Source organism: Aotus nancymaae, unplaced genomic scaffold (assembly GCF_030222135.1).
Source record: "Aotus nancymaae isolate 86718 unplaced genomic scaffold, 86718_ANA_hifiasm-v0.15.2.pri h1tg000008l, whole genome shotgun sequence".
In the NCBI taxonomy this organism is placed as follows: domain Eukaryota; kingdom Metazoa; phylum Chordata; class Mammalia; order Primates; family Aotidae; genus Aotus; species Aotus nancymaae.
In genome coordinates, this window is record NW_026988419.1 from 45,446,216 (window position 1) to 45,473,078 (window position 26,863).

The following is a 26,863-nucleotide window of genomic DNA, read 5'->3' on the forward strand; positions in this document are numbered from 1 at the left end:
GTTTCTACCAGCTTGGCTGTCAACATAAATTTCATTTATAATATTGTATGTTCAGAGTTCCAAAAAACTGGTCCTACCAACATAGTTTAGAATATGATGCCGTTATAAGATGATGACTGCCTCTATCAAATATTTACGGCCTTTTTCAAATTCTTATCATTTTTATTAAAATCAATTGCACTAATCAATCTATACATCAGTGTTTAAATATGACTTTTACTAATTTTCTTTCACCAACACTACTTTTAAAAATCTGACAGCATAGAGCAGTGATTAAAGGCATTTGCTTCAGGGTCAGATATAGTTACACTGCCACTTACAAGCAGTTTTTTGGACAATCTATTTTGTTATTTTGAACCATTGTTTCTTAAAACGAGCATAAGATAACATTTTCTTAAGGCAAGTGTGAGATACAAATGAGAAAAACAAAATAATAATAAAGATTCAACAATGAAAACTATTTGCATTAAAGATTGATAGAATTAGAAGGACAAATTGTAATTCAGCCTCCCTATAGTAATAAAATGGCACCTACAGAGCACATCTAAATAGACTTAATCTACATATAACAATTAATTCCAGATAATTTGAATTGACTATGTTTGAAAGGAGACTCACATGAAACAAGATTTGCTCTTTTAAACTCTTTAGCCAAGATTTTTTAAAAACTGGGATATAAATGCTTTGTATTTCCTTTCATGTTTGAAAGGAAAAGAAATATAATACTTAGATTTTCAAGTTTCACTTTTGTTTTTTTTTAATTGTAATTTAGGTTCTGGGGTACATGTGCAGCTCATGCATGATTGTTGCATAGGTACATACATGGCAAGGTGGTTTGCTGCCTTCATTCCCCCCATCACCTATATCTAGTATTTCTCCCCTCATTATTCCTCCCCACCCTCCCCACTTCTGCTGTCCCTCCTCTAGCCCTCCAACTGACCACAGTGTGTGATGCTCGCCTCCCTGTGTCCATATGTTCTAATTGTTCAACACCCGCCTATGAGTGATAACATACAGTGTTTGGTTTTCTGTTCTTGTGTCAGTTTGCTGAGAATGATCATTTCCAGATTGATCCGTGTCCCTATGAAGGACACGAACTCATTATTTTTTATGGCTACGTATTATTCCATGGTGTGTATGTGCCACATTTTCTTTATTCAGTCTATCAATGATGGACATCTGGGTTGGTTCCAGGTCTTTGCTATTTTAAACAGTGCGGCAATGAGTCTTTATGTGTGCATGTGTCTTTATAATAGAACAATTTATAATTCTTTGGGTATATACCCAGTAATGGAATTGCTGGGTCAAATGGTATTTCTATTTCTAGGTCCTTAAGGAATCACCACACTGTCTTCCACAATGGTTGAACTAATTTACACTCCCACTGACAGTGTCTTCCACAATGGTTGAACTAATTTACACTCCCACCAACAGTGTAAAAATGTTCATATTTCTCCACATCCTCTCCAGCATCTGTTGTCTCCAGATTTTTTAATGATTTTGTAATGACCATTCTAACTGGTGTGAGATGGTATCTCAATGTGGTTTTGATTTGCATTTCTCTAATGACCAGTGATGATGAGCATTTTTTTCATATGTTTGTTAGCCTCATCGATGTCTTCTTTTGTAAAGTGTCTGTTCATATCCTTTGCCCACTTTTGAATGGGTTTGTTTGTTTTTTTCTTGTAAATCTATTTTACTTCTTTGTAGATTCTGGATATTAGCCCTTTGTCAGATGGGTAGATTGCAAAAATTTTCTCCCATTCTGTTGGTTGCTGGTTCACTCTAATGATCATTTTCTTTTGCTGTACAGAAGCTCTGGAGTTTAATTAGATCCCATTTGTCTATTTTGGCTTCTGTTGTCATTGCTTTTGATGTTTTAGTTATGAAGTCCTTGCCTATGCCTATGTCCTGAATGCTTTTGCCTAGGTTTTCTTCTAGGGTTTTTATGGTGTTAGGTCTTATGTTTAGATCTTTAATCCATCTGGAGTTAATTTTAGTGTAAGGCGTCAGGAAGGGGTCCAGTTTCTGCTTTCTGCTCATGGCTAGCCAGTTTTCCCAACACCATTTATTAAACAGGGAATCCTTTCCCCATTACTTATATCTGTAAGGCTTGTCAAAGATCAGATGATTGTAGATGTGTAGTGTTGCTTCTGAGGCCTCTGTTCTGTTCCATTAGTTTTTGTTTCTGTTTTGGTACCAGTACTATGCTATTTTGATTACTGTGGCCTTGTAGTATAGTTTGAAGTCAGGCAGAGTGATACCTCCAGCTTTGTTCTTTTTGCTTAGGATTGTTTTGGCTGCAGGCTCTTTTTTGGTTCCATATGAAGTTTAAAGTGTTTTTTTCCAGTTCTGTGAAGAAGGTCGTTGGTAGCTTGATGGGATAACATTAAATCTATAAATTACTTTGGGCAGTATGGCCATTTTCATGATGTTGATTCTTCCCAACCATGAGCATTTTGGAGATGTTTTTCTATCTATTTGTGTCCTCTCTTATTTCATTGAGCAGTGGTTTGTAGTTCTCCTTGAAGAGGTCCTTTACATTCTTTGTTAGTTAAATTCCTAGGTATTTTATTCTCTTTGTAGACAAACCAGTAAATCTGGAAGAAATGAATAAATTCAAGTTTCTCTTTAGACATTCCCTTGTTTAGACTTGTACTAATCCACTCATTCTGGCTTTGACTGTTGGGTGAACTTCTGAGCCCTATTCCCAGATGTGATATGCAAATCTCCAGGTTTCTAAACTTTAGGAATAATTTCCTTCTCTAATGAGGTTAATTAGGGTTTGGGCTGAAACCCAGATTCCTTTATATTTGCGGATAGAGTGATGTAGAAGTATTTTATGATAATAAATATAAATGAAATTTAGAGTTTAATCTAGAACTAGAAAACATTTAGGCAACTCACTGAATCAAAAATTGCAATAATGATCACACTTATCTTGGTAAATGAGTTCTACTTGTAGAATTAGCAAACCAGAGAAACCAGGTTTTATCCTGTAGTTTGCGTTGTGATAGTTCCAACATCTTCTTCAATCTGAATTAAAGTAATATTAAAAAAATATACACAGAGCGAGAAACTTAAGTAAATTATTTATTCATTATATTTTCCTGAGTTGGGCTTTGGCCTCTGTTTCATCTACTTTGTTTATTTTCAGGATGCTCTGGGATAACATAGTCGAAGTTCTAGTTCTACCTTTGTCACTTACTAGCCATCTACGCATATGATGCTGAAAAATATATTATGTAGCACTAAGATAAATTCAATGTACCTGCATAGTACTCTTCAAAATACTTGGACAGTATTATTGTCAATATGTAGCCTGACAGATAAGAAACCACTTTGAAAATAGTAAATCAGTCTCCGTTGCCGCCACTCTTCAGTTTGCCTGAAGCACGGGCGCGGTTTACGAATTCTAACAGAGAGGCCTTGAACATCAAAAACATCAAGCCATTGTTAAGTACCTTCAGCCAGGTACCTGGCAGTGAAAATGGAAAAAAAAAAAAAAAAATGTACCCTTGATCCAGCTTTCAGAGGTGTTCTAGAAAAAGAAATTATAAATCATTCATCATGTGAAAACATTTTAGCTATTATTTCTCTTGCTATTGGGGGAGTAACTGAAGCTTAATGGTGAAGAAAACAGACTGTAGAGCCAGACTGCCTGGGTATTTGTACCACATCGACACCTTTTGTATTGTTGGGAGATGTTTTGGATTGTCTTCCTTTGGATCAGTGTGACACAATATTTACTTTTGTGGAAAAAAACTGTTGCTACTTGAAAATTACATTCTATTCTGCTGGGAAAAATTACTTACTACATATGTGCAATGATCTCCTAAGAAGATTATCTAAATCCCAGAATACAGTCTTTTGTGGACAAATTCAGCTCTTTTGGGCTAGGCTTTTCCCTCTATCTGAGAAATCAGGTCTTAACTTGCAGAGTCAGTTTAATCTGGAAAATGTCACTGTTTTCAATACCAATGAGCAGGAAAGCACCCTGGGTCAGAAGCACACTGAAGATAGAGAAAAAGGAATGGATGTAGAAGAAGGTGAAATGGGAGATGAGGAAGCTCCAACAACGTGCTCTATTCCAGTTGATTACAACCTGTATCGAAAATTCTGGTCACTTCAGGATTACTTCAGGAACCCTGTGCAATGCTATGAGAAGACTTCATGGAAAATTTTCTCAATTATTCTGAAGAAGTTTTAGTTGTTTTTAAGAGTTACAAATTAGATGATACTCAGTCCTCAAGAAAAAAGATGGAAGAATTGAAAACAGGAGGAGAGCATGTATATTTTGCAAAATTTTTAGCAAGTGAAAAGCTGATGGGTTTACAACTGAGTGACAGTAACTTTCGTTGACACAACCTGTTGCAGTATCTCATTTTATTCCAATATCTCAAGGGGCAGGTCAAATTCAAAGGTCAAACTATGTTTTAACTGATGAACAATCACTTTGGATTGAAGAAACTACAAAATCAGTTTATCAACTACTATCTGAAAACCCCCTCGATGGAGAAAGATTTTCAAAGATGGTAAAGCATATAATAAACACTGAAGAAAGCTGGAATTCATGTAAAAATGAAGGTTGCCCAAGTTTTGTGAAAGAAAGAAAATCAGATACAAACCTATGAGAATAATTCGAAAGAGAACATCACCTGAGGACTTCTTAGGGAAAGGACCCAGCGAAAAAATTCTGATGGGAAATGAGGAGTTAATAAGGCTTTGGAATCTTTGTCCTGATAATATGGAAGCCTGTAAATCAGAGACAAGGGAATATACGCCCACTTTGGAGGAATTCTTTGAAGAAGCCATCGAACAGGCAGACCCTGAAAATATGGTTGAAAGTGAATATAAGGCTGTGAACAATTCAAATTATGGTTGGAGAGCCCTGAGACTATTAGCACAGAGAAGTCCTCACTTCTTCCAACCAACCAACCAGTAGTTTAAAAGTTTACCAGAATACCTTGAAAATACGGTAATAAAGCTAGCCAAGGAATTACTGCCTCCTTCTGAAGAAATAAAAACAGGTGAGGAGGAAGATAATGATGCTTTACTGAAGGAAAATGAAAGTCCTGATGTTTGGGGAGACAAACCTGTAATAGGAGAACAAATAGAGGTATTTGCCAACAAGCTGGGTGAACAATGGAAGATTCTGGCTCCCTACTTGGAAATGAAAGACTCAGAAATTAGGCAGATTGAGTGTGAGAGTGAAGAAATAAAGATGAGAGCTGAGCAGCTCCTGGTTGCCTGGCAAGATCAAGAGGGAGTTCATGCGACACCGAGAATCTGAGTAATGCACTGAATAAGCATGGATTAAGTGACTTTTCAGAAAATCTAACTAATGACAATGAGACAAATAGTTAGATTCTTTTTTTTCTTTTTATTAAAACTGTGATAAGATTTTGTTACCAATCAGCATTTGATAACAGGTCTACTGGTTTTAGTAAACAATAAACATTTGTATACCAACAACGACAAAAAAGCAAGAGAAAATAGTAAATCATTATAAAAATGATGTTTTATAACAATACATCTTTGCACTTCTAATATTATTGCTTTAAATGAATGTGGTATATATTCACCATATAGCCAAAGTACACAATTTCATCCTTTTAATTTTAAGTTATATATAATAAACTTAATGTCAAAATAATCTTTATAGTGATGACTCAATATCCCAAAAATGTGGGACCCAACAGGGGCATTAATAAAGAGATAAAGTAGGTTCTGTGCCAACTTGTCAGAATGTGGTATGTGGCGAATGTACAGTTACACAGCTTTAGACCTCCCTTGGGAAACTGCCCAAACATTTGCATTCCCACAGTGTATTTATTCAGGAAATACTCTTTTCCTGAGAAAAATCTGGCTCTCAAACCTCTCCCTGAGACTATGCAAGTTTTCCATTGGGGAAATAGAGTTGGAAATCTAGTAAAGAATGTTTATTAACCAAAATCTACTTGCAAATCCTAGTTATTGTCAATATTTTGTTGATTCACAACTGAGAATACTACTTACCAAAAGTAAACTTGAAAAATAGAAAACTATCAGAATTCCTGTAGAGTTTCTTGTCCCCCTCTCCTCCACCATAGTTTTATTCTAATATTTTCTTTCTTTATTCATTTTCTTTGCTATTAGTGTGCTGTAAACTTACCCAAAATGAAAAACAGTCCAAGTAAAATAAAATAAAACAAAATGAAAGCACATTGGTTAAAGATTAAAAAAAAAAAAAAAAAAAAAAAACAGGCTGCCAGGTTTTAGTGGACAGAAGGGTAGGCCCCCTGGAGATGAGCCAAATTCAGTGGATGGAAGTAATCAACAAGAGGACAACGACATTAGCCATGCTGAGCAGAAAATTAGAAAGATTCTTCAAGTTATTTTTTTTCTTCTTTTCTGGTTGTCAGGTTTTGTCTCTCCTGTCTTCCACTGGCACACCATAAATAAGCAGCTAAAATGAAATTTCTTTCCTTTAGAAAAGTACTCACTGAGCTTAGAGATTAATAGTAAAACTTTAAGAAAGAAAAAATTCAACAATATGCAATAAAGAGAGAAAAATCTGAACTGGAAACTTTAAATTATATAAGTACCATGCTTTTAGTATACATGTAAGCACCATATATTTTTTCAAGATTCATTTAAAGATGATAAAATAATGTGTATACTACAAAACGGATGATAAAATAGATCCATAACTGCCAACTAGCTGTATCATACCTTTCTCAAAATGTTGAACTAGAAATCTAACGTTATAATTTAATCCTATTACTCTCTTTAATTCTATGTGAGCCTCTTGATCTCTTTTTTTTTTTCATCCCATTCATCTCATTCTTGTCAATATCCGTTGCCGTTCCCTTTGAGGTTTTTTTCTTCAAACCACCAAAGCCAAATTGCCAAAATATTTTAGCTCCAGTGGATCTGAATCTTTAGAACATGCCTTTTATGTTGATACCTGTACTGCTTCACCTTACCACTTGCCGTCTTGCAGTTCTTAGCTCCCATGCTTAACCAAATTCAAACAAAAATGTCTCTCGGTTTGACCTTTAAACTCTTTCCAAATCACTGTTATGTTTCAATTATATTTTTAGACCTTCAAAAAGTCTGAGATGACATTCTTAACACAGAATAAGCTCTATAAATACTGAGCTTCTATTTCTACAGTGTACCCAAGAGGTTTTCAAAAATTACTTATAAAAATCGTGATAGCTAACATTATCAAGCTACTCTCCATTCTAATTCTTTTCTATTTAATCCATTATAATACTATGTGGTAGGTTCTAGTAAAGTACCCATTTTATAGATAAGTAAATAGAGATAGAAGCAAATATAGTGTCAAATTTATATAATTAGTAAGTTACAGAACTGGTGCTTGTATGGTCTGTTTTAGTTGGCTAGGGCTGCCATAACAAAGTGCTAAACTGAATAGTTTACTATTTCCTCATGGTCCTGAAGGCTAGAAGTTTGAGATCAAGGTGATCAGTAAGATTGATTTCTTCTGAGCCTTTGTTCTTGATTTAAAGATGTTCAGTCTTTCCTCTATGTGTGTCTGTGTCCTAATCTCCTGTTTTTATAAGGATACCAGACATATTGGATTAGAGCTCAACCCCAATGGCATTTATTCTTTTTTTATTATTATTATACTTTAAGTCCTGGGGTGCATATGCAGAATGTGCAGGTTTGTTGCATAGGTATACACGTGCTATCGTGGTATGCTGCTTCCGTTCCCCCTCCCTGGCCGTTATCTACAATAGATATTTCTCCTAATGTTATCCCTTCCCAATCCCCCCACCCCGTGCCAACCCTCATCTATACCCCCACCTATTCTTAGTAACCTCTTTAAAGGTCTTGTTTTGAAATACAGTTGCATTCTGAGGTACTGGGAGATAAAACTTTAACATATAAATTGGAAAGGGGACACAATTCAGCCCCTAAAACAGTCTTACTACTAACCCCCTCTTCTTAACCACTAAACAAACTTTAAAAAGAAAGGAAAAGCTAGAGAAAGAGAGAGGGAAAGGGGGAAAGGAGAAAAAGGACAAAGGCAGGAAGGGCGAAAGAAAGGAGCTACTTGGGATGGCAGCATGGAGCATTACATGGATTGATTTAATGGTTCTTAGTTTCCTGAAGGGGGATAGCCATCTCTACTACAGTAATGCACCTGCCAGGCAAACCAGAATAATCGTGAAGGCAACTGGAGGCAGAGTGCTTTCCTGAAGATGCTGGAGACAAAATAACTATTCTTAGGAAGGTAGCTTTGTGTGGCAAAGTGTCCATGAATTCTGGAGTCACTGAGATATGAGTGCAAATATTACTCTGTTTAATTCTATTTAGAAAAGTTATATCCCCTTTATGAACCGCAGTTTTCTTGAGATGTCCATCATACTTCTTATAGGCTAGGATTATTGGGGGAATTATAGTTCATATGAAGTTCGTAGAAGAGTTCACAAAAAGTGAAAATCTCAAAGTTCTTCCTTTTTCTTTCCTTTCTTGGGTCTCTCTTAGTAGATTCAGTATAGACCACTTACCTGTCTTCCACATATTCTTTCATTAATATTAATATTATAAAGACTAAAATAGCAAATTATGCATTTCTTCTACCTAATTACCTCTTTTCTAAGCACACATTTTTTTTTTTTGCTATCTTTCCCACAGATTCACATTTCTCTTTTGCTTAAATTTCAGCAATCATTCTTATGATGTCTTCTTTGACTTGAAAAATACCTATCATTTCAGCAAAATTTTAAAAATGTTAAATCTATGTCATTTGTGTTTCATTTTTGTTAAACATTCATTAAAACAATTTGAAGTATTTCATATCTTTAAAAAATGAAAGAAGCAATACAAGACACAATTATTAAAATATTTACGGCACCATTTCACAGTACTTGTTTCTCATCTCTTTATTTTTGGTGGAATTGATAGAAATAAAACACCATGCATATATCCAAAGATCTATACTGCAGGCTAATTTTAACTCACAAAGTTTATTCTAATTTATTAATTATTTATCAAGTATTACTTGTATCAGTCATTGTTTGGGGTATTGAACATAGAGTTGTGAATCTTACGTAAAGTGCCTGTGCTAAGAATAGAAAACATCTGAGTGATAAAGACAGCACACATGTAAGCCATAAATATATAAATGGTGATGAGTGCTATTCAGAAAATAAAGCAAGACATTACTGATATGAATGGAAAATGGTGCAGCTGCCTTGGAAATAGTCTGAAAGTACCTCAAATGGTTAAACATAGAATTGTCATGTGATTCAAGAATTTTACCCCTAGTCATATACCCAAGAGAAGTCAAAAAATATGTTCACACCAAAACTTGTCTACAAATGTTCATAGCAGCATTGTTCATCATAAGCAAAAAGTAGAAACAGCACAAATTTTTATTAACTGATGAGTGAATACATTTTATTATATTTATACTATAAAATATTTTCAGCAATAAAAAGAAACAAAGCAATGATACATGCTACAGCATAAATGGACCCTGAAAACATGCTAGACACAGTAGGCCACATATTATATTATTCCATTTAACTAAAATTTTCAGAATAGGCAATACATACAGATAGAAGCCAAACAATTGTTTTCTAGTGATGTAGAGATGGGGAAATTTAGGGGAAGATGGTGATGCCTAAAGGGTGGAGAATTTCCTTATGGGGGAATGAAATTGTTCTAAAATTGAATGTAATAATATTTGTACATATCTGTGAATAATTAAATTATTTTAAAAATTAAATTTGTCTAAACCAAAAATTAGTGCTCATTAAAAGACACTTGTAAGAAAATAGATAAGCCAAGAACTGAAAAAAATATTTACAATATATATGTATTTGACAAATAATTTATATCCATTACATATAAAGATTTTTCTACAACTCAATAATGAAAAGATAAGTAGTGTTTAAAAAAATTTAAAGGACAAGTAATATTTTTAAAAAGCAGATTATAGAGATAGAGAGGAACAAAGAAACCGATGGTAGTTTCTTAAATATGGTACTTGATGAACAACTTTTGGAAGAGAGAATATCTGACCGGAATACCCGACCAGAGGTCCTGAATAAGAAGGAAGTCTGCCATTTCAATGTCTTGTAGAGGCGTGTTCCCCGCATAGGAGATAGCAGTTTAGAAGTACTAAACCAAGAATGACCTTGGTTATTCAAGAATCAGCAGTTTCAATAGAACCAAAGGATTGATAGGTAGAAGTCCTAAAGCTGAGTGATTGCTGGAAAGGCTTACAGGAAATTAAGTTGAAAAAGTAGTTGCAAATGATGTATTAGAACTCTTCCCCTTGGTGAAATGATCCTGTCTCATAATGATGAGGATGATAATAACATAGTTAAACATTTCCCAGCTCCTGCTTCATGTGTCTACCTGCACTTACACAGTTAGAAAAGTTATAACGTCAGATGTAAAATCAGTGTAGGACTAAATTTACCCATAATAAAAACACCAATCAACACTTACTTTAATTTATCTAGTTGTATGAATAGCACAACTCATTCAGGATATCCTTGAATTCTCTTTCACATTCTTTATCTACTCAATTACTCAATTTTACCAATACTTTAAAAGTCCCTCATATCTGCTTTTCTCTGTAGTTCCACTAATAGCACTCTGTTCTTAATTTCAATCTAATCCTTTGCAATATTCTAGCTGTTAATTTTACTTATAACATTGTCTTCTCAATATCTCTCTGTGTATTCTTAATTTTAACAAATGAGCAAGCACGTTATACATTATTGTATTTTTATGATCCAGAAAATCGACTGACTTTATTTCTAGCATTATTTCTCAAGATGTGTTTAGCATAAATTCCTTAAGGACTCCAGGCTTTGTCTATATTTTCACATCTCCCTTAGTGTCTAACATGTCATCATGCACAACTAGTCACTAACACATTTATATAAAATATCCTTGCTTAAACAACATTTGATAAATTAAAGGAGATTTGTCAAGGTACTCTGAAGCCAATATATCAAAAAGAGGAGCCTAATGTAAGAATCAGTATGCCTGACTAATTATGATGGTGCAAAAATCATGCTTGATTTTTAAATACTATGAAAAATATATTTTTACTTTCATTTTCAAATATACTAAGTCAACTTTCCTCTAAAGTTTTCTTCAAACAGAATGTTTTTCTATGCTTGATATGTTTAAATAAATTCCCAAAGCATTATTGACTGAACTGTCACAATAAATCTTGATGAATCACACATGACAAATGATGTCTGAAGAAAATTTTGAAAAAAATCAGGTGTGAGATTGTACCTGTGATAGGTTTAACTAATTCAGAAAACTATTATTATAAATGTATCGAGCCACTGACTCAACAATCTTGTTTATCTATGAACTGAATTTAGCTGACTGGCTTCCATACCAAGAAAGTTTAAATAAATTATAAATACGGGAATATTGAACAGTTAGAAGAAAGAATGCACAATTTAAAAGACATACCTTTAAATTATGCTACAGTTGTCTGGACAATGAAATATCATCCAAATAGAAAGAAAGCAAAAGAGTAAAAATATTATTATTCTGTAGAAAAAAGTAAATATATTTTAAGGCAGGAAAGTACAAGTCAAACCATTAAATAAAATATTCTAACTGCACTTTTAAATTTGTGGACTCTGTGATAATGAACAGTTTGTTACACCTATACAGTGGCTTTCAAAAAGACACTTTCTTTCCAAACGATCAGCACAATGTAATTCAAGATCAAAAAAATCAAAGTCCACCAAGTCACGTGGTCGCATTCTGAAACTCACTAAAAACAAAATAAAAACATGATCCCTCGGACTGTATTTGCAAACATCCTATCTGATAAAGAACATATATCAAAATATACTAAGAATTCTTAAATCTCAACAATAAGAAAATAAACAACCTAATTTAAAAATGAGCAAATGATATGAATAGACACATAATCAAAGAAGATATACAGATGGTAAATAAGTATATGGAAAGATACTTATCATTCTCATCAGAAAATTGAGAGTTAAAACAATAATGAGATACTCGTAGACAAATGTTAAAATAACTAAAGCCCTAGAAATTGGCAGCCCAAATACTGATGAGGAGGCAGATCAACAGGAAATTTCCTTCATTGCTGGTGGGAATACAAAATGGTACAGACATTTCGGAAGAAATGATTGCTAGTGTCTTACAAAGTTAAGCATAGTCTTAACATACATTCCAGCAGTCATCCTCATACATATTTACCCAACTGATTTCAAAACATATGTCCATGCAAATAAACCACACACAATATTTACAGAAGCTTTATTCGTAATTACAAAAAAACTGGAAGCAACTAAGATGTTCTTCAATACATTAATAAACAACTGTTATAAACCCACATGACGGAATACTACTCAGTGATAATGAAAAATGAGAATGCGCTATCATGCCATGAAAAGATATAGAGGAGCCTTAAATGCAAGTTTCTAAGTGTAAGAAGCTAATTTGAAAGCACTACATAATGTATGATTCCAACTCTATGACATTCTGGAAAAGACAAAACTATAGATACAGTAAAAAGATCAATAACTTCAAAGGGAATAGAGGGAAGGATGAAAAGGATGAATGGATAAAGTACAGAGAATATTTAAAGCACTACATAATGTATGATTCCAACTATATGACATTCTGGAAAAGACAAAACTATAGATACGGTAAAAAGATCAATAACTTCAAAGGGAATAGAGGGGAGGATGAAAAGGATGAATGGATAAAGTACAGAGAATATTTAGAGTGAAATATTCTGTATGATACTGGAACTCTTCTGTGGATATGTGTCACTATGCAATTGTTGAAACTCATAGACAGCTATAGCACAAAGAGTGAATTTTAATGTATACAATTTAAAAGTATAACTTAAAAGGCCAGGAATGTGGAAGGAATGCAGACTGTGACAAGAAAATCTCGCTCTACTATGAATGTATAAGGCAACCTCACTGAAGGAGTTTGGGGTGGAGGAGGGCTGATCTAAATAATTTTGAAAATAAATGGAGCCTGTAAGTCTAAAGGGAAACAGAACTGAACACAAACACTGCCCTCTGGTTAATAATGCTGTATCTCATGGACATATGGGTTAACAATTTTCCTATTGCTGTACATGTATATTATAATAGAACAATTAATTAAAGAGTTGGTGGATGGTGGGAGTCAAGTTTCTCACTATTGGGAGAAAGTTTTACAGATAGGTCAGAGAGGGCTACAATAATTCATGTGTCGCATACATGCATAAGAACTAATGTTTGGCTTAAATAGACAAAGCTGGTTCCTTATTTATGTATTTATTTCATAGAATTTTTTAAACAACTTCATTGAGATATAATCGCTGTACAAAGAACTGCACAGACTCATCAAATTTTACACAATACTATGAGCAGTTCTTTGTATAGCGATTATATCTCATTGAAATATATGCATATCTTTGTTAGATAACATATTATGAGTTTGTGCATATGCAGACACCCATCAACACAATCAGAATAATAGACATATTCAATACCTTCTAAAGTTTTCCTTGCATCTCTGTGTTTTTATTTTGTTTTCATTTTCTGTTTGTTTTGTGATAAGAACACAACATAGATCTGCCTTTTTAAGAAATTTTGAAACACAAAATACTATGTTGTTAACAATAAACAATACGTTGTACAGCAGATCTCTAGAATTTACTATCCTAGAGTAACTAAAACTTTGTACCCATTGAACAACAAGTACTCTATTTTCCCCACTCTCCAGCCCCTAGCAACCACTATTACATTCTCTGCTTCTGGAGTTTGGCTACTATAGTTACTACCTGAAAATGTAAAACTTCCCGTCAAAAACATAGGGTAAATCTTTTTGACATTGGTCTTGACAATGACTTTTTTAATATGAGACCAAAAGTACAAGCAACAAAAGCAAAAATAGACAAGTAAGATTACATGAAATTAAAAAGCTCTGCATGGCAATAGAGACAATCAATGGAATAAAAAGACAAACTATGAAATGAGAGAACGTATTTTCAAATTATATATCCGATAATTTCCAGGATATATAAGGAACTTCTTCACTTCAATAGCAGAAACATTTTTTTTAAATGGACAAAGGAGTTGAACACATTTTTCTCCAAAGAAGACATACATATCAGGTATATAAAAAGATGCATAGTAGCGTTATTTACCAAGGAAATGAAAATCTAAAGAATAATGAGATATCACTTTATGCCTGTTAAAATGGCTGTTACAAAAAACACTCAAAATGTAACATGTTGGCAAGGATGTGTAGAAATTGGAATGCTGGCCAATTGTTGGCAGAAATGTAAAGTGGTGCGGTAGCTATGGGCAATAATATGAAGATTTCTCAAAAATTAAAAATAAAACTGTCATACCATCCAGCAATTCCACTCCTGGGAATTAAAACAGAATTAAAATCAGAGTCTTGAAAAGATATCTGTATTCCAACGTTCATTGAGATATTATTCACAATAACCAAGACATGGAAACAATTCAAGCATTCTTTTTTTTTTTTTTCCTTTTTTTTTTTTTTTAGACGGAGTTTCGCTCTTGTTCCCCAGACTGGAGTGCAATGGCGAGATCTCGGCTCACCGCAACCTCCGCCTCCTGGGTTCAGGCAATTCTCCTGCCTCAGCCTCCTGAGTAGCTGGGATTACAGACACGCGCCACCGTGCCCAGCTAATTTTTTGTATTTTTAGTAGAGACGGAGTTTCGCCTTGTTGACCGGGATGGTCTCGATCTCTTGACCTCGTGATCCACCCGCCTCAGCCTCCCAAAGTTCTGGGATTACAGGCGTGAGCCACCGCGCCTGGCCCAAGCATTCATTAATGAATGAATAAAGAAATGTGGTATACACATATATACAGTGAAATATTATTCAGCCTTAAAATAGGAGATCCTACTATTTGTGACAACATGGATGGTATAGTAAGTAAAATAAGCCAGGTGCAGAAAAACATGCTGATGTGTTCAAAGTTAGTATACCTGGCCGGGCACGGTGGCTCACGCCTGTAATCCCAGCAGTTTGGGAGGCCGAGGCGGGTGGATCACGAGGTCAAGAGATCGAGACCATCCCGGTCAACATGGTGAAACCCCGTCTCTACTAAAAATACAAAAAAATAGCTGGGCACGGTGGCGCGTGCCTGTAATCCTAGCTACTCAGGAGGCTGAGGCAGGAGAATTGCCTGAACCCAGGAGGCGGAGGTTGCGGTGAGCCGAGATCGCGCCATTGCACTCCAGCCTGGGTAACAAGAGCGCAACTCTGTCTCAAAAAAACAACAAAAAAAAAAACAAAGTTAGTATACCTTTACAGATAGGGTGGGATACACACATGTATTTCTTTAATATGCCAAAAAGAAGGCCTAAAATAAATGACATCCCAGTAACAATGAGCATGCCTAGAGCTCAGACCTAGATTTCTAATGCCAATCTCTAATAAAAGGAATCAGGGTTTCTTGGAGAAATGGCTGTGATTCTAAGAGTGGGGCATAAAATATACAATATGAGCCTGGGGCATCTAGACCTGACAAAAAGTAAAAAGTTACTCAGAGAAAATTAAAAACTCATATTGATGGAGCTATGGCAAAGAATTACAGGAGCCAACTGAATGCTTTCTCAAATTTGCCAAAGCCAGGGGACCATATGAACAACAATACAAGTAAAGTTATACTGAATTATAACACAAGGTGTAGAATAAATATCCATGAGTCCACACTGATATAAGTAAAGGATTAAATAATTTAATAAAGAGAGGAGACAAATACCTGGTGCAAAAGTATTCCAAACAATTTGTATAGATACTGTCACCGTAAGGAGAAGAACCATAATTCTACATTCTTTTTAAGTGTTGGCTATAGGTAGTGACTTTCTTCCAACCAGTACAGTATGGATGGCTGCCAAGATGGCCAAATAGGAAGGGCTCTAATCTGCAGCTCCCACTGAGATCAGTGCAGAATATGGGTGATTTCTGCATTTCCAACTGAGGTACTGGTTCACTCAGTGGGACTGGTTAGACAGGGGGTGCCATCCACAGAGGGCAAGCTGAAGCAGAGTGGGGCATTGCCTCACCAGGCAAGTGCTAGGGGTCAGGGAACCCCCTTCCCTAGGCAAGGGAAGCAGTGAAGGACTGTGCCCTGAAGAACAGTGCACTCTGGCCCAGATACTCTGCTTTTCTCAGGGTCTTCACAACCTGCAGACCAGGAGATTCCCTCAGGTGCCTATGCCACCAGGACCCTGGGTTTCAAGCACAAAACTGGGTGGCCATTTAAGCAATGATCTAGCAGTTATATTTGTTTGGTGCACCTGAAAGTGACAGGGATATTGAAACCAAGTTGGAAAACACCGTTCAGGATATTATCCAGGAGGACTTCCCCAACCTAGCAAGACAGGCCAACATTCAAATTCAGGAAATACGGAGAACACCACAAAGATATTCTTCAAGAAAAGCAACCCCAAAACATAATCATCAGATTCACCAAGGTTAAAATGAAGGAAAAAATGTTAAGGGCAGCCAAAGAGAAAGGTTGAGTTACCCATAAAGAGAAGCCCATCAGGCTAACAGCGATCTCTCTGCATAAACCCTTCAAGCCAGAAGAGGATGGGGGCCAATATTAAACATTCTTAAAGAAAATAATTCTCAATCCAGAATTTCATATCCAGCCAAACTAAACTTCATAAGGAATACATAGGAATACAAATCACAAGGAATGTGAAAGATCTCTTCAAGGAGAACTACAAACCACTAGTGAAGGATATAATAGAGGACACAAACAAATGGAAAAACTTTCATCCTCATAGATAAAAAGAATCAGTCTCATGAAAATGGCCAAACTACCCAAAGTAATTTATGGATTCAATGCTATCCATCAAGCTACCATTAGCTTTCTTCACAGAATTAGAGAAAAACTACTTTAAATTTCATATGGAACCAAAGAAGAGCCCATATAGCCAAGACAATTCCGAGCAAAAAGAACAAAGCTGGAGGCATCAGACTACCTAATTTCAAACTATACTACAAGGCAACAGTAACCGAAACAGCATGGTACTGGTACCAAAACAGAGATGTAAACCAATGGAATAGAATAGAGGCCTCAGAAATAATACCACACATCTACAACCATCAGGTCTTTGACAAACCTGACAAGAACAGGCAATGGGGAAAGAATTCCATAAACGGTGTTGACAAAACTGGCTAGCCATATGCAGAAATATGAAACTGGATCCCTTCTTTACACATTATACAAAAATTAACTCAAGCTGGATTAAAGACTGAAATGTAATACCTAAAACCATAAAAACTCTAGAAGAAAACCTAGGCAATACCATTCTGCACATAGGCATGGGCAAAGACTTCATGACTAAAATACAGAAAGCAATAGCAAAAAAGTCAAAATTGACAAATGGGATCCAATTAAACTAAAGAGCTTCTGCACAGCAAGAGAAACTATCATCAGAGTGAACAGGCAACCTACAGAATGGCAGGAAATTTTTGCAATCTATCCATCTGACAAAGGGCTAATATCCAGAATCTACAAAGACTTAAATTTGCAGAAAAACACACACACACACACACAGACACACACATACACACACACACATCAAAAAGTGGGTGAAAGATATGAGCAGACACTTTTCAAAAGAAGACATTTCTGCAGTCAACAAACATATGAAGAAAAAGCTCATTATCACTGGTCATTAGAGAAATGCATAACAAAACAACAATGAGATACCATCTCACTCCAGTTAGAATGGCGATCATTAAAATGTCAGGAACAACAGATGTCAGAGAGGATACAGAGAAATAGGAATGCTTTTATACTGTTGGTGAGAGTGTAAATTGGTTCAACCATTTTAGAAGACAGTGTGGTGATTCCTCAAGGATCTAGAAATAGAAATACCATTTGACTCGGCAGTTCCATTACTGGATATATACCCAAAGGATTATAAATCATTCTACTATAAAGACACATGCACACGTATGTTTATTGTGGCACTATTCACAATAGGAAAGACTTGGACCAATGCAAACGCTCATCAATGATAGACTGGATAAAGAAAATGTGGCACATATGCACCATGAAATACTACGCAGTCATAAAAAAGGATGAGTTCATGTCCTTTGCAGGGACATGGATGAAGCGGGAAACCATCATTCTCAGCAAACTAACACAAGAAAGGAAAACCAAACACTGCATGTTCTAATTCATAAGTGGGAGTTGGACAATGAGAACACATGGACATAGGGAGGGGACCATCACACACTGGGGCCTGTCAGGGGATGAGGCAGTGAGGGGAGGGGTAGCATTAGTAGAAATACCTAATGTAGATAATGGGTTGATGGGTGCAGCAAACCATCATGGCACATGTATACCTATGTAACAAATCTACACATTCCACACATGTATCCCAGTGCTTAAAGCATAACAATAATAATAATAATAATAATAATAAAGAGTACCATACAGAAAGTTGGGGGTAGGAAGTAACTTCATAGTGGAGAAACCTAACAATCGTTACCCCAGCCAGGCATTTAAGAGCAATATCAGCAGTCATAAATCATGTTGGTAGTATATATACTGTCTTAATGTGACAAAAAATGGCCTTTACCTCTGTGATCTTCTTCCTCAAACACCATAACCCTGGTCTAATTATGAGTAAAAACATCAGATACATTCTAATGAGGGGATACCCTGCAAAATACCTGACCAGTATCACTCAAAACTGTCAAGATCATCAAAAATAAGAAAAGTCTGAGGAATTGTCATAGCCAAGGGGAACCTAAGGAGAGATGACAACCAGAGCAATTTGGTATTCTGGATGGGTTGCTAGAACAGAAAAAGGATTAGGAAAAAACTAAGGATATTTGACTGAAGTGTGGACTTTAGTTAGTAACAATATCAATTTTGGTATATTAATGATAAGTACACCATACTAATGTAACATGTTAATAAGGAAACTGCGTGTGAGTTGTATGAGAAGTCTCTGTATGCTCTTCTCATTTTTTTTTTTTGTAAATATAAAACTATTTTAAATAATTAAGTTGATTTCTTAAAGGAGATGTTTCTATTAGAAAGCCAGGATTATGGGCTTATCAAGCAGATTTTTACATCAAATTATCTGCTGGTCTATCGGGGGAGGAGATCCACAGATGATGTTTTGTAAACCTCTGTTTACCAATTTTAAGAAAGTTGGAGTTTTCCAAAGGGAAAAATATTTTGTATGGTATATAGAAGTTGGTGCATGGATTCATCCCTACATTAAATCTGTTATCACCCAGGACCAGACAGAATTTTTGAATAAAAATTTGGATATTTAATTCCTCCTGTAATTCATGTACTTTATTTTCCTTTTGCTTATTTTTCTTTTTTTAAAATTACATATGCTATTATTTAGCTATGGCTTGCTATGGTATATAGTCATAGTTTTATCTGTCCAACACCCTTCCCTTCTGAAAGCAACAATTTCCTCCTTCTGGGAGTTAAACTTGTCCCCTCCACCACCCAGACCATATAGTTTCATGAATATTTGCAATGTGACTGCATTTTCTTATCCCTGACCCCAGAGTGGTTGTGAGTCCACCAAATCCATGAGGGTCTCCTACAATTCCCAGCTCAAATGGATTGGTCCCAGAGGTGGCCCTTGTTTCAGGCTGAAACTATCAGAGCTAGTCTCAAGCTCTTTAAGCCTGGGCTATAAAGAGAAGTAGTCACGCTATTTTGATGGAAAAACTCTTAAGGTTTAAAACCCAGAATAGTCCATTGATCATGCACCATGCTATGCAAGAAGATTGGGTCACACCAAGAGAAAATGAAGCTGTCTAAGGTGTGTAGTCACAATGAGAAATACCTGGTGGTGCTTGGCTCACCAGCTCTAGTTGTTTCTGAGAACCAGTGCAACCCTGACCTTGTCGTCTCAGATTCTTCCAATTATTCTAGAATAAATAAACTGATGATTCAGATTTGTCAGAGTTGGTTTATAATCCTAGAACCCAAGGAAAGTCTAAAGTACTAAGTTTATGCAGTATCCGAGGCTGCCATTTTTTAAGAGAGGAACTTCTTGGATTTAGAGGCCTGACTCTCAATTGCTTCAGTAGGCCCTCAAATGCAACCTGCTTCCTGAACTGTGTGATATGAAACATATTCTGTATTTTATACTCAAAGTCTAGCAGGATCGTATATTTCAAATAATCAAATGGAAACAAATAAATCACTGAAAAATATGTGTTCGAAAATGAGATAAGGATTAGAAGTTTACTTTAAAGATTCTTCAAAATCATGTAGCTATATAAACAGGCATACATATATATCTGTGAATTCAAATAGTTTATGGTATGATTTACAAGATATATGGCATCTCTAATGACTAAAAATCAAATGTATATTAACACTTGCAAAGTGCTGTGAGACAAAAAGGTTATTTATCTCACTAGTGATTTTAATGCAAATTAAAGCATAATAACATGTATTACTTGATTATTATATGGCTACCCACAATGGTGTATATTGCAGCTGTGATCTGCCACAGACAAAACCAGATAATTCTCTAGATTGTTTTTGATGGAGTTTCTGTCCCTGCATTTGTGAATATTTGCTGATAAGATCTCGCTTTCCTTCCTGACTGGAATGGCACTGGTGGCTGAGAACAGGAAGGAAACAAGTGTTCTCGGTTTTTCTTTTCCTGTGTTGGATGATCATTACACTTTTCCTTCCACCTTTAAATCCAAAGAAGAAATCATCTTTAAAAATATATTTAGAGGTGATTTCTTGCTTTCTTCTGCTTTTTTTTTTCTTTCTTTCTTTCTTTTGGCTATAGATCTTTAAATGATGCTGAAACAGGAAAAGTCTCGCTCTCCTACTGAAATCTGTTTCCTTCGGAGTGTAATGAGTGATGGCTTATCACTTAGAGTCACTTTTCCGTGAAACTCTTTTGAATCAGATAACTCCCCAAACTGGGGAAATAATGAACTGGGAAAAAGGACTAGCTGAATGTCAGACATTTCTTTAGTCTGCTGTTCTGACTGTCGGCTGTCTCATAGAAAACCTGGTTCCGAAATTGAGGTAAATAATATATTTTTTAAAGGAAACAAAGATGAAAATTCTGAAAATGTGTTTCCTTAAAAAAAAAAAAAAAAAAAAACAAAGAACCAGAGCAGAGGGAACGATAAATCAGAAATGAAAAGTTGCATTAAAGAAATAATTTAAAAAACGCAAAAAATATATTATTAGTTCTGACTCAGAATAGCTGTGAGAAAGATGTGGAAAGTGAAACTGCATGCGGAAATGGACCTTACTTAATACATTATTCGCCATATGATCAGTATTTACCCATGTCTTTCAATTATTGCCCTTTTTATTTATGGTTCCAAAGTTGAAATATAACCCGTTTGCTTGAATATTAATAAATATATGCACTGAGTGTGTTTGCCCATGATTCTGAATACTACATATACATTTTAAATATGACTCATGGAGTATGCACAGAGAAATGTATGTGTACACACATACAATGTCATAGAAATTTGCATTTGAAGTATGCATATGATGTTTACTAGCCTGTAAATGAGTCCATATTATGACTCTGTTTATTAGATATGCATGCGTTCTGTATTTCAGAGATGGTTTACACAATGAAGAAAGTACACGCACTTTGGGCTTCCATATGCCTGCTGCTTAATCTTGCCCCTACCCCTCTTAATGCGGATTCTGAGGAAGATGATGAATACACAATTATGACAGGTAAAATATTAGAAGCATTTATCTTTTTAAGCTAGTCAAAACTCTCGATTTTAATCTAAAATTATATTATATTTTTCCATTGTGGAGAGAAATTAGTTGTTATTGAAGCGATATTTTTCTTTGGAAATTTATTATACTGTGTGTGTGTGTGTGTGTGTGTATGCACATTCGTGTGTTCTGAACAGTCCAAAACCAAGTAACTTTAGCTGAAAGACTTCTCTGTTTTATTCAGTGTACTATGTTAAACACTGGAGTAACTCTGGGCTATTGCAAGGAGCAACGTGTTGTAAAAACAACTCTCTATGAAATTTGATGCCACCCTTTGACTAGGAAAAGTGTGGGGAAGGAAAGGGAACTTCAGACATCTGAGGCTTCAGCTGTCCTTCTGCTTCTTGCCTATATTTCCAAAATAAAAACTTACCAGTCGAGACTAATATAAAAATCTAGTCAAGCAGGACACCAAGGGATCTAGTAATAGAAGTTAGCTCCAATCCCATAAAACTCTGTGTCTAAAAATGAGAATATTAACAATAAAAATAGAGCAAAGAAAAGATGGTATGGTGATGGTTATCATGAAAAAATAACTTTCTTAAAAGTAACATTTTGTAGCAGATTAGTAAATTATTAACAGAAATCTCAAGTATTGGTTTTAATGAGAGAATATTAACAAAATGATAGCTTTATTTCACATAGCAGTTTAAGATGTAAAAAAGATTTCCATAAATGCATTCTTACTTTATATCTCTCATACTGCTTTAAAATGACTGTGTTCAGTGTGCTTTAGTAAAGTTTAAATAAATACATCTTCTGGACCTGAAACTGTGGAAGGTGCTAGAGAAACAGGTATGGCTGAGATGAGGTGCTGAAGAATCTCTCCATTTCCTAGAAGAGTCTGAAGGGTGGACAGTCTATTTCTGGATAATGTAGTAAACAAAGTGACAGAAGCATGCAGAGAGTGCTGCTGTTGATGGGAAGGGGACGGAGATTCATTCAAGCTTGGCTCTCCGAGGGCTCTTGCAAGGTGACGTGGTGTTACAAAAATTTCCTAGCGATGAAACATTATTTAGTAAAGTAAAACTCTAATGTGCCTTTTTGAAAACAGGAATTTGAACATTGAGTTGAGTTTCAATCCTTCATTTGGCTTTTTTCTCAAAAAGGGATAGGTTAAAGTTCTAACATTCTGGAGGTTACAGAAACAAGGAAGGTGGAGGATAAAATAAGTCCTAACAGGGAAAAAGCAGGCAACCTCACTTGAGGAAAGTGAGAAGCAAATTGATCCAAGTGTTCCCTGTATTGTCCCAGTCTAATTTTCCTCAATTGGACTGAGAAAAATGAATACTGCTTAACCAGGAAGTTCCTGAAATTGTTGCTGATGCCACTGTCAACCAATAACCCAGAATCAAGTCATCAGTAATTAAGCCAGAATTTAAAATTACTATAAGATAGCTGCCAAACCTAGATGGATAACAAAGAATTTTGATATTTAAGCTAGACTTAAAGACCTCTTGGCCGACTAGTTTCAGTTTTATCTGGTTTTGTTCTGTTTTTATTTTAAATTAATTTTTACAGTAACCAGATCTCACATCTGAAAAAAAAAATTCTATTTTGGTGATACAATTTGTCACATGATGCTAAGATCATACCATCATTTTATAGAAGTATATTATTTAATCGAAATAAGCTACTATTATTAATAGAAAAATATATCGAATTTTATTGCTTCTCTCACAATCAGCAGGGAGAATAATCCAGAATTAACTTCTAGATAAGACAAAAATGATAATAAAAACAGTGGTAATACGCTTTTTAAAACAATTCCATTGGGCTGGGAGAGAGAAAATTAAGAGTGAACATTTAGTGAAAGGTGGGTATCTTTTGTAGGATTTAGAATCAGACAGACCTGAGTTTGCAGGTATGGTTTGCCACCCAGTACCTTTGTGAGATTCAATAAGTTATTTAAACTTTCTAACGCCCAGTGTCTTAAGCTGTAATGAATAATGTAAATAACTAATTTCCTATAGTTTTAATATAAACAGTGGAAAATCATCTGGCACATTTTCTGACACAGAGAAGGCAAAAGGTATCTGCCTTTGTTCTTTCCTGTCAGAAAAAAAATCAAATCCTTTCATTAGAGGCAAGCAGCATGTGGACTCTTAGACATTAAGTTACCTGAAAGCCCTAGATTCACAAATAAGTTCTAAGAGGATGAGTATTCTTACAGTCAAGGGCATGACATGTTCTCAGGCATCAAATATTACAGTAAGCCTTCTATCCAACATCCCAGGACATGGAGTGGTGGGGAGGGGAAGGCAAGATTGTAACCTTCAGACTATGAGATGTAAAATTCATGGTATCAAGTGTGAATGATTCAATACAAACCATAATTCTATTTATATGGCTGGATCAAATTAAATTCCTTTTAGATTGCCTGTGTGTGTTTTGTTTCTCATGGCTGCTGTCAGATAATTATTACCTCTGTAAACACTTCCTTCAAGTCTCACTTTCAAGTCTCAAGAAAGTTATCGCTGCCCCCTTCAGGATAATTTAGGTATCCTATTGTTCACTCGCACAGCACCCAGGACTTTCAGAATATCTGTGTAAGTCCTGAGTGTCTGTATGCTCCACGAAGGAGGAGCTGCTGCACAGCGCCCAACACATGGTCAACACACAATTATTAACATCCAAAAGGGTTTATCCAAAATAAGAAATGAAAACCAAGGCAGATTTACATCCCTTTTGGGTGGGGTGGCATGGCACAAAGGTCACACACCAAGCCTTGTCATTGCTTGAGTCCCGGGATGCTGCGCTCAGGTGTGGGCCACAGGATCACTGCACAAAGAATATTCTAACACAGGATTTCTAAAAGAAATACATTAAAGTGTGAATAAAGACAAATAATCACCTAATAATTAACAAAATATAATTCGTAAAAGTTAATACTCGATGTTTTTCTTAGAAAATTTCTGTACAATTACCACCAACCTCTGTCATTTAAGCCATTTTTAGTTTCATAAAGGTGAATGTTTGAAAAAAAGAATGCTGTTGAGTGGAGATTATATAATTAAAACTGTATGCTTGATCCAAATGCTAGTTGAGGAATCTCAGTCACATATCTGTGACAGTATCACACAGGTATTAAGAAGGTGTGAGATATGGGTTGTAAAACCATATTGGGGTCAATTTAAAACCCATCATTTATGATATGAATTTAAGCCATTTACTTAATTTCTTCAGTGCTGTTTTATAATTTATAAAATGAAGATAGTAACATCTAACTCACTATTATGATCATTAAATGGTACAATTACAAAAATGTCCAGAGTATTGTAATTACTCCGTGAGCAACATTAACCATTATTGCTGCGTACGACTACTACAGCTAGTTTTTGTTCCTTTGGTTTTGTGGTGCACTGCCACCACCTGCTGGCCCAATTAGTAAATAGCAGATTGAACTTGGGTGAGTACATCTTTAATGCAGGAAATGGAAAAAAGATTTAGCTTGATGATAAACACTATCAAATATATCGAGAATAAAAAGTAGAGAAGTCATCAATTAATATCTGATAAAAATTATTGATTTATAAAGATTATTTTTCTGAATATACATGGCAACTGAGAAATTAGGTGAAATTCCCTGTGTTCTGCAGATACACATTTGTATTCAAGTTTTCTGTCTGAAACACTGCTTCAATAACTTGTTTCTAAAGTTCTAAAGTAACGTTAACTTGGGAATGAATAACATCACATTGTATGAGAAGTTCTACAGCGATTTGAGATCATGATGTATAGCTGTAAAATTTTAAATGCCAGAATATTTTTATTCATGCCTTGATTAAAATTATGTGAATTCTGAGGTCCAATATTTAAACAGCTGGTAGGTCATATTTTTATTGGTGTCAAAAACAAACATGCCTACAGTTGAGAAACCCATGATGCTAAATTCTATGATACTTACTGTGACTTACTGTAAGTCAGATGCATAGGGTCTTCATACCAAACTTCCTGGCTTCTCTTAATAACTCAAAATGTCAGCTTGGCATTCTAAAATCCTTAAGTAAAGACAAAAAAGTATAAACAGCATTTACAATTATTCACAAATGTGCAACTCAGAAAAAAAACTTTCATTCTTTTTAAATTCAAACTGACAATTTTTAACTTCAGTGATAGAGAAAATGTGTTTTAAGAAGTCATTTTGATTGATATAGTTTTCTATTTTTAGAAAACAATTTTATCAATTCTCAAATTTATGTTATTAATTTCTATTAGAAAGTAGAAAGTACTTGTGTATCTAATTTAAGAAAAATGAGAGAATTTCACCATGAAGTACCCATATTTATAGGCACCAGAAACTGTCTGTATGCTAGAGAGAACTTTTAAAGCAAATTATCATATTTTAGATAAGTTCATCAACATAAAATGTTAGATAAAGGATTTGAAAGAAAAATGACATTTAAACTTGTCAATGTTTACCAATATTTCTTAACTCATTTTGATAAAATTATTTGTATATAGAGTGTAGATATTTATTGAATTTAGTAAAACTGTTATTGGTTTAAAATTATTAAAATATATCATATTGGTAAACACAAGCATTATATTTTGCCAATTGAACATAATTCTAGAGAAAGTTGAAGACACACAAATGCATATGTTCGGTTGGGCGCGGTGGCGCACGCCTGTAATCCAGCACTTTGGGAGGTGGAGGCGGGCGGATCATGAGGTCAACAGATTGAGACTATCCTGGCCAACATGGTGAAACCCTGTCTCTACCAAAAATACAAAAATTAGCTGGGCATGTGGGCGCGCCACTGCAATCCCAGCTACTCAGGAGGCTGAGGCAGGAGAATCGCTTGAACCCAAGAGGCTGAGGTTTCAGTGAGCCGAGATTGCGCCACTGCACTCATGCCTGACGACGGAGCGAGACTCAGTCTCAAAAAAAAAAAAAAAAAAAAAAAAGAAGCATATGAACACAAAACTCAACTTTAGTTAAAGGTTTGACCAACATTCTTACTTGCTAATTAGCTATTTTATAACAACTGTGTTTGATGCTGAAAGTATCCCTGTATCATAATAATTATCTGCCATATGTTATTCTAACTTAAATTTTGGATCTGAAAA

At 35.1% G+C, this 26,863-nt stretch overlaps 1 protein-coding gene and 1 pseudogene across 3 annotated transcripts in view; both read left to right on the forward strand.

Moving 5' to 3' along the window:
* LOC105725127 (THO complex subunit 1-like) overlaps positions 1 to 6,225 on the forward strand; it is an 84,047-nt pseudogene extending 77,822 nt beyond the window's left edge.
* TFPI (tissue factor pathway inhibitor) overlaps positions 1 to 26,863 on the forward strand; it is an 87,177-nt gene that overhangs the window by 20,295 nt on the left and 40,019 nt on the right. For all 3 annotated transcript variants that reach the window (XM_064373272.1, XM_064373273.1, XM_064373274.1), the window contains exon 2: positions 21,623 to 21,745. In XM_064373272.1, coding sequence (XP_064229342.1) covers positions 21,625 to 21,745 — 121 coding nt within the window. In that variant the 5' untranslated portion in view covers positions 21,623 to 21,624. The remainder of the gene's footprint in view (positions 1 to 21,622; positions 21,746 to 26,863) is intronic.